Genomic DNA, 7720 nt, shown 5'->3' with positions numbered 1-7720 from the left:
CCCCGCCGTGCATCGCCTGCCCGGGGCTGTGGGGAGCTCTTCGTTGGTGGTGGTCCCTGGGGACGCGTCTCGGCCTGAACAGGGCTAGACGCAAGTACCTGCATTAGCAATCTGACCTGTCAGCCCACCTGCAAGTAATCCCTCCGGGAAGGTCTGAAGAGCTCTGGTTTGGATCTGGTGTGAGAGGTTGGTGGTTAGATGCCGAGGAGGACGTAAGTAAGGTGCGGTGGAAGAAGAGGGGTAAAGACACCCAGTTTCTGGTGAGGCGAGGCAAGGATAGCAAGCTGATAGAGCAGAACCAAGAGCCAGCTCCTTTATGAAGACACTCACGTAGGTGAGTAGACCCAGCCGTCAGAAAAGGCCGTATGTCAGGAGATAGCGTTCCACCACTTGAACGTTGGGTAAGCGTCCACTTACTGGACAGGCTTCTGCATCGGCTTCCTTTTATCACTTTCACTGTGCATGTTTAAATACTTGCCTGAGTAAGGAATGATGCTTGACAGCTTTCTGAGCCTCAGCAACGTTAAACTATTTCTAGGTACGATCAGTGAGAAGAGTACTAACGAAAAGATAAAAAAAGTGAGTAGGAAGTAGGTTATTTTCTGGATCTCTTGTTTGTTTAGAGTATGTTTTGCTTGTAAAAATACTGGAATTTACTTCTTAGATGGTACCTGACCCACAGCGTCATTTATACATCCCATTTTCATGGTGGGAGGCATAAAGCTAGGGTGAACTGAAGTCTGTTCCTGTTGGTTTCCAAGGGGAGACAAAGTATTTTTGAAAATGTTGCCCGATACGCAAAAGTAAACACTGGGGAGAAGAGTTTTAGTTTAAACACTGTTTAATGTAACATGCCTGATTTCTAATTCCTTTCTTCAAAAGTTTGCAGAGCATTGTGGCTATTAATTGCTAAAAATCACTCAATATCAGTTGCTTTTGCTTGTCCTGTATGAACAGGTGATATAATTTGTACAATATTTGTTCTAGTTCTCGGTGCCCTTCTTTTAAAACGTGATTCATTTTTTTTAAACTCTGAAACGGTATGCTGAAGATTTCATTCAGCACTGTAATCATTCATGGAGTGTTGTTTTATTTAGAAGCTAAGGCTATCAGGTGGTGACAAATGATGTATAGCTAATGCGCTGCGTAGTAGGGATGAATAACTATGCTGTATGCACTGCTTCGAATGACTGCTGGATCCCAGACATTTTTGGGTTTAGGGGAGATGTGAAAGATTGTTGGAGATGCAGATCAATTTTTGAACTAGAGAGGTGAACTGTCTGGAACTGTTAAGGGAACCACTGAAAGCTTGCTCTGGTAAGGTCATCGATGCAGAAAAAAATTTGGATAAATGAAGCTTCATCCCTTGTTCTGCCAAGAAAACTGAACCGAAAACTATGTGAAATTACACAGAAATAGAGTTTTTCTTAAATTGAGAGCTCTTCTATGGCATTTCCGAGGAACTGAAAGCATCTGGTAAAACAGTTATGTAGAGCTAAATGCTGAATGGTTCTTTCATACATATGTGTCCTTTATTTGCATGCACATACTCATTCTGCAGATACTAATGTGAAAAATCCTCTATTCTTTAGTTGGGTTGCTTGGGAGTGCTATAAGTATACAAGGGCAAAATCAGTGTGGTGTTACTCACTGCTTGTCTTTTCCCTTTTCTTCCCTCAGTTTCAGACCTCACCCATCCAGTCAAAGGATAAAGCAATGTGGTGTAGAGAACTCATCTCACACCTGCAGTTAATTCAGATGAGACTCACTGAAATGTGTGGGTTTCTAAAATCTCTGTGTGAATAAATGTTTTCTCAGACACCAGGGCTGATTCAGGAATGATTTATGAGTAGCAAGGAGGTCTATGCGATAGGTAATTTATTTTCAGTCTGACTGGACTTACCCAGAATTTTGCTAAATGAAGATTTTTATTTGTGCCTCATGCAACCTGTCCAAGCTGTCAGCAATGAAAAAGTTGCAGAATCTGTGATGATCATAGATGCTTTTTCCCAACAGATAATTACAGTTATGACAAAAGTTACATTTATCTCAGATGTTTTCTAAACAAACACTGTACATTTCAGAAGGGTCTCTGAGAGGCCAGCTGAGGCAAAAAAAGAGGGTGGAGGAGGAGGAAGTGCTGGCTGACTTCTGGAGACATTTTAGAGAAGAGGTATGAGGAAATGAGCATGTAGTTTTTCTGGAGAGGTATGTAGGAATCTAGTAAAGAGTGAAGTCTGATATTTCATCTTAAGAATCAGAAGTTGCACCATTTTTTATTAAATCATTTCTTCTTATCACCTCTTCTCTCACCTGTCATTTCTTGACTTCAATTATGAAAAGCTTCTTTGGCAGTCCAGCTGTGTTCCTTTGTTCCTTTTTAATATGGATCTTTCTTCTGCCTGTTCTGTCTAGGGTCCAAAAGTTTCCTTAGTTTTGCGTGTTTACAAGCTTAAAATGGTGGAGTGCTCTCTGTGCAGGGAAACTATTTCACCTGATCGGCAATGTAGGATGGCAGGGGCAAATATATCTTAGGAAATGTGAAGACGAACTGAGTACGCGGAGACTAAAATAATGTGAATTTCTTATGTACTTAAGTAGTAATTTTGGTAAGCTTCACCGATATTTATCCAAGCTTTGTTTGTTGTCTGTCTTACAGCAACATGTTATCCAAAATGCAAAAATGGTGGGGAGTGCCTCAGACCTGGAAAATGCAGGTGTCCGCCTGGCTATGGGGGTAGATACTGTCATAAAGGTGAGTAAGATCCAAACAAGTGATAGCTTGGAAAGACAAGGAGTTTGAAAACAGACAAAATTAATTTGGGACTCCTCAAGTCCAGGATCTAATGCACTTTGAAATAATCACCTTAATTCCTTAGACCTCTGACCTTACTGTCAAAAAGTGCATGGCTTGGAGGATCTGCATGCTTGCAGGAGAATGGGGTGGAGTGTATGTACTGAAATGTGTGGTGAGAATCTGAGAGAATTTTGTCCCTTGGAAAATACCTTGTTTATGTGTTATGTAAATATTCTGTTTAGCTCTATAACAGACTCTTTCTAAATAATTTAATGAGATGACTTGTATAGATACATATTTCTACATTAGACGGTTGAAACTTTTGTGTAGTATCTGCAAGATGATAATATTGAGGGCAAGTTGCTGAAGATATGCGTGGCAATGTATTGTTGATAGGTAATGGGAGATGACAGAGATGAGGAGTAGCAAAGACCAATTTTTATGGTTTTGTGAAGCCTATTGAATATATGCATGGATTGGAAAAGGCAAACCAAGAAAATACTGTTATGTTGTTATGAACTGATCAGACTACTGATGATAGCTTGAGTTCTGGCATAAAAGGGGAAGCAAACTTGAAGTAGTTTGAGGAGAAAATGATGTAGTAGGCAAGATATCCCCAGAGAGAGAGAAGGAAAAGAAAGCATTGTTTTTCTTTCAGAAGAAAAGCCTCAACATGGCACTTAAAAAATTTCTAGAAGTTCTTTTTGAGAAAACACTGGTAAATTAGTTGGGCAATCATCAGTGTGCTGAGAACTTAATAAGCATTCTGTCTGGCTGTGGTCACAGCAGCTAGCAACACCTCACGGGATTCTCTGTTTATGCTTGATGTTTATTTTGTGGGCATTTTCTTTATTTCCTTCAAATGTAAAATAGCTACAAGAGGTTACTTGGACTGTTACCTAATGGGTACTTGGGGAAGGAACTCGGCTAGCTTCTGGAGCTCTCTGGAGTCTTGTTGTTGTTGGGTTGTCTGGATTTGGGTTTTTTTTTTTTTGTTGTTGTTTTATTTTTTAATAAAGCTGTATTTGCTATTTTATGAGGAAAGCATGACCTGAGTGTACCTAACATGGTGACATCTGTCTAAGTTTGCAGAAGCTTAAACTGTAGCTCTGGGATGTTAACTGCACTGAGTGGGAATTCAACTGCCAGTGATAATAATTTGATATCAAAATTATTAACATTATAGAAGAATAAAAAATATGAGGAAGTGTCTTCTAATGAAGATCTGTATAACACAGTACTGTTGTGTAACACACTGGGAAATAACTATTCATTCTGAGTAGACATAACAGTGTTGACAGCAATGAGGTAAACTAGAGCATGGTCAGCTTCATTTTTCAGCAAAAGGATTTTTTTTTTTTTTAATTTCTTAAAAGCCAACTGAAAGTGTAGGTTTGTGGGGTCTTGACAGGGACCCCACCAGAAAGGGGAACTTGATGTTCTCAGAAGAGCCTAAATCAGAAGCAAGGTGGGAAGTACTACTAAGTAGAAAAAGCAGAGTGAGGATTCAGTTTATACTAATGCTACAGTATAGACTTGGATTTGTATCTGAGTAAAAGTCCTACTTATATTTCTTATCATGTTAGCCCTGTAAGGCAAAGGGTGTGCTCGTGCTCACCTTTAAGGTGGAGTACTGTGGCATATGGAGCTTGGATGTACAAACTTGCAGCGTGGTGCAATGTGCTATTACAGAATCGCACAGAATCACAGAATGGTTGAGGTTGGAAGGGACCTCTGGAGGTCACCTTGTCCAACCCCCCTGCTCAAGCAGGGCCACCTAGAGCCAGTTGCCAAGGACCATGTCCAGACGGCTTTTGAATATCTCCACAACTTCCCAAGGATAACCTGTGCCAGTGCTTGGTCACCATCACTGTAAAGCCATACTGACTATTCCTGATGATTTTCTTGTCCTTAACGTGCCTGGAAATGGTTTCCAGGGTCAGTTGTTCCATTACCTTACCAGGGATTGAGGTGAGGCTGACCAGCCTGTAGTTCTCTGGGTCCTTGTTGCCCTTCTTGAAGATTGGAGTGATATTTGCTTTCCTTCAGGCACTTCTCCCAGTCACCACAATCGATCAAATACAATCAATATTAAATACATTAACTTATACTGTGTGACAACGAAATATGCAAACAAGCTTTGAAGAGCTTTTCTAGTTGTGCTGGACTTGACTTGCGTGTCCTTGCGTGTTCAGCATTTGTGCCAAAAATCTGTTAGTTGAAATAATGCTCAAAACTTGTGGTAGAACAGAGATTTGGACTTTCTGCTACCATGCGTCAAGCAGACATCCCAACTCTCCATTGTTATAATGAAGGATAGTTGTTTCCCTTCAGTACAGTGAAGGTGGTGTATACATTTACATTCATGCTTGTGAAAGGATGCACTTGATTGTCCAGAACAGTGATTATGCCATATTTCAAAGACGGTGCACACCACGGTTGATACCAATCATATGTCTGGCATAAATAATGCTTAATTAATGAGGCCTTCGGGGCTTTGACGTGTAGAACGATTCTGGAATGAGGAGGCTGACTTAGGTAGTTGGCCTTTGGGAAGGCACCACTCAATTGACTATAGTCATAGGTTCATTTGTCAAAGTAATATCCCTTCTCTTCTTCGTCTTGTTACGTGTAGGTCCTGTCAGGTAAGGAAATATGTGAAACCTTGACCACGTGTTACTGGCTTACCAGCTGTGATTTGGCAAGATCGATAAGTATATGCATGTTAGTAGTTATCCTGGTGTAGCTGATAAACAGTTTGTCCACAGTTGGGGAGGGGAGGAGCTGTGCCATAGCGATAATCATGTTTGATTGTTGGTACTCTCAGGCTAAATAAATGCTCAACAAGCTTTTAAGCACATGCTTAACTTTAACTGCATTTTGAGTTGGCATTTGCAGATGTGGTTGTCATCCTCACTCACTCCTTATAGAACTGTGCCTTGCTCTGAATAGCTGAGATTTTAGCTTTTGCAGATGTGATAAAACAAGTAGTTGATGGTAGACCAGCTGTTTAAAGGTAATTATTTGAAGTCCTATGCTGCTTCTGAAGTGCACTGCGTATGCTGTTCTTCCGCAGTAAGCTGTGAAGGAGGCTGTCAAAATGGTGGGGAATGCATCTCTGTCAATGGAGTTGTGAAGTGCCTTTGTGCTTCTGGCTGGACAGGATCAAGATGCCAAGAAGGTGGGTATCTACATTCATGAAAATATTTATATTGACTAAAAATACAACTGCAGTAACAAAAACATTTTAAAAGTATTAAGAGGCTAGTAACTATGGAAATGTCATTGCATTGCTACAGAAATGAAGACCTACATTATTGGTACATACTCAGATAAAACAGCGTCAAATTATTTTGCATTAAAGTGTACATCTGTTAACATTGAAACCAAAATTCTTAACAGTATTTTTTTCCATTTCCATGGTGCTGGAAATGCCTTTAGAGTTATACCAGTTGAGGATATGGCCTGGAAGAAAATGTGTTATGCCATTTTGATTTGTATCATCCTGAATCTTTCATTCTGTCAGGATTCTTTTGTATCAGTTTTATAAATCCTGCTGACTTACCCATTCTTTTCTTCTAGCAATTTGTCCTCAAGGTTGTCGGAATAATGGAGCTTGTGTGGCTCCTGGGATTTGTAGCTGTCCAGCTGGATGGGTTGGTGGAGCATGTCACTTAGGTAAATGACTTCCGACATTTTCCGTTTATCATTTTCTCTGCTTGTTTGATTTACCAATATAGTGTTCAAATCTTCAGTGCCTAACAAAGCTGCTAGGAAAGTATCCTAGAATAGTAAATGAGAGCTGCTTCTGCATACTGGGGTTCTTACAAGTATGCGTAAGGAATAGATAGCTTTTCAGTTTGGTCAGAAAGACAGAACTTTTCCACTTAAGTAAATTCAGATTCAGATTTTGGTTGTCACCAAATTCATTACTTGGTATGTCTCATCAGTATTTCTGAAATATTTTCTATAGACTGAGATCCCAGTATAAAGAACTGAAAATGGCCATTACAGAAACACTATCGCTACTGATGTGGGTTAGAAGCTTCATTAAATTTTATGGACATGGAAAATTTAAACGTGCTTCTCACTTTGAGGATAAGTCGGCAGAATCAACTCCAAGTGCTCTTAAAAGAGTAAGAGGAAGCTGGCTGTAATCAGGATTAGTACTGATTGACACTCTTGCTGAACAACCACTTGCATTTTCCCAAATGTTGATTCACAAAAGCAGATGATTATTATAAAAACTTTAATCTACCCTTCTCTGGCAGGGCCTTGTATGCTCACAACAGCACTGCCCTGATGCTAAAGGTAATAATCCTGAGACTGTAAAAAGGAAAGGTTTTTTTGTTTGCTCTCTGAGAGACTGAAAAGTCATTTAAACACTGCTTTTAAACTGGGTATTGTGGGTGCAAGGTCTCCGGCTTAAGTCCTCTGCATTTGACATTTTTATGTGGCTGTGGGAATCCAAATCAGCTAGTGCTAGTTCTTCTGCAATGTATATAGTCAAGCAAACATTAACAAGTAATACTTTAACATTTCCATTTGACCAGCAAAATGCTTATCCTTTGTATTCATCAGCATATCGAGATAGAGGGTGATATTAAAAGGTAAGTATGGGAGATGCAGAGAACTTACAAAATGCTTAGCTCCATTCCCTGCAATAATGGTAGAAGTGCTCAGGTTCTTAATGTGAAAATAATCACTGTTTCCGAACTAACTAGGTCTGCATCCAGTTTGACTTCTGTTGGTACAGATGCTCATAAGCAAATTATGGCCCCTGGCTTGTTACCTGAACCAGTGTGCAGCTTGGGGACAACTAAAGCTGTGCCCGCTCAGTCCTCCTCTGCCCTTCTTTTGGGGGAGTAGGGGAACAGAAGAGCAGCGTGTGAGCAACAGCTAGTACAGGGCAACTGTTTCTTC

At 40.2% G+C, this 7720-nt stretch overlaps 1 protein-coding gene across 1 annotated transcript in view; it reads left to right on the top strand.

The window, feature by feature from the left end:
* LOC103918732 (von Willebrand factor D and EGF domain-containing protein-like) overlaps positions 1-7720 on the top strand; it is a 9280-nt gene that overhangs the window by 1082 nt on the left and 478 nt on the right. Inside the window, exons 2-4 of the mRNA XM_009326124.1 lie at positions 2660-2755; positions 5874-5978; positions 6380-6475. Coding sequence (XP_009324399.1) covers positions 2660-2755; positions 5874-5978; positions 6380-6475 — 297 coding nt within the window. The remainder of the gene's footprint in view (positions 1-2659; positions 2756-5873; positions 5979-6379; positions 6476-7720) is intronic.

Source organism: Pygoscelis adeliae, unplaced genomic scaffold (assembly GCF_000699105.1).
Source record: "Pygoscelis adeliae isolate BGI_AS28 unplaced genomic scaffold, ASM69910v1 Scaffold15, whole genome shotgun sequence".
NCBI lineage: Eukaryota > Metazoa > Chordata > Aves > Sphenisciformes > Spheniscidae > Pygoscelis > Pygoscelis adeliae.
Note: the sequence above shows the minus strand (reverse complement) of the source record. Positions and strands in the feature narration are given on the sequence as shown.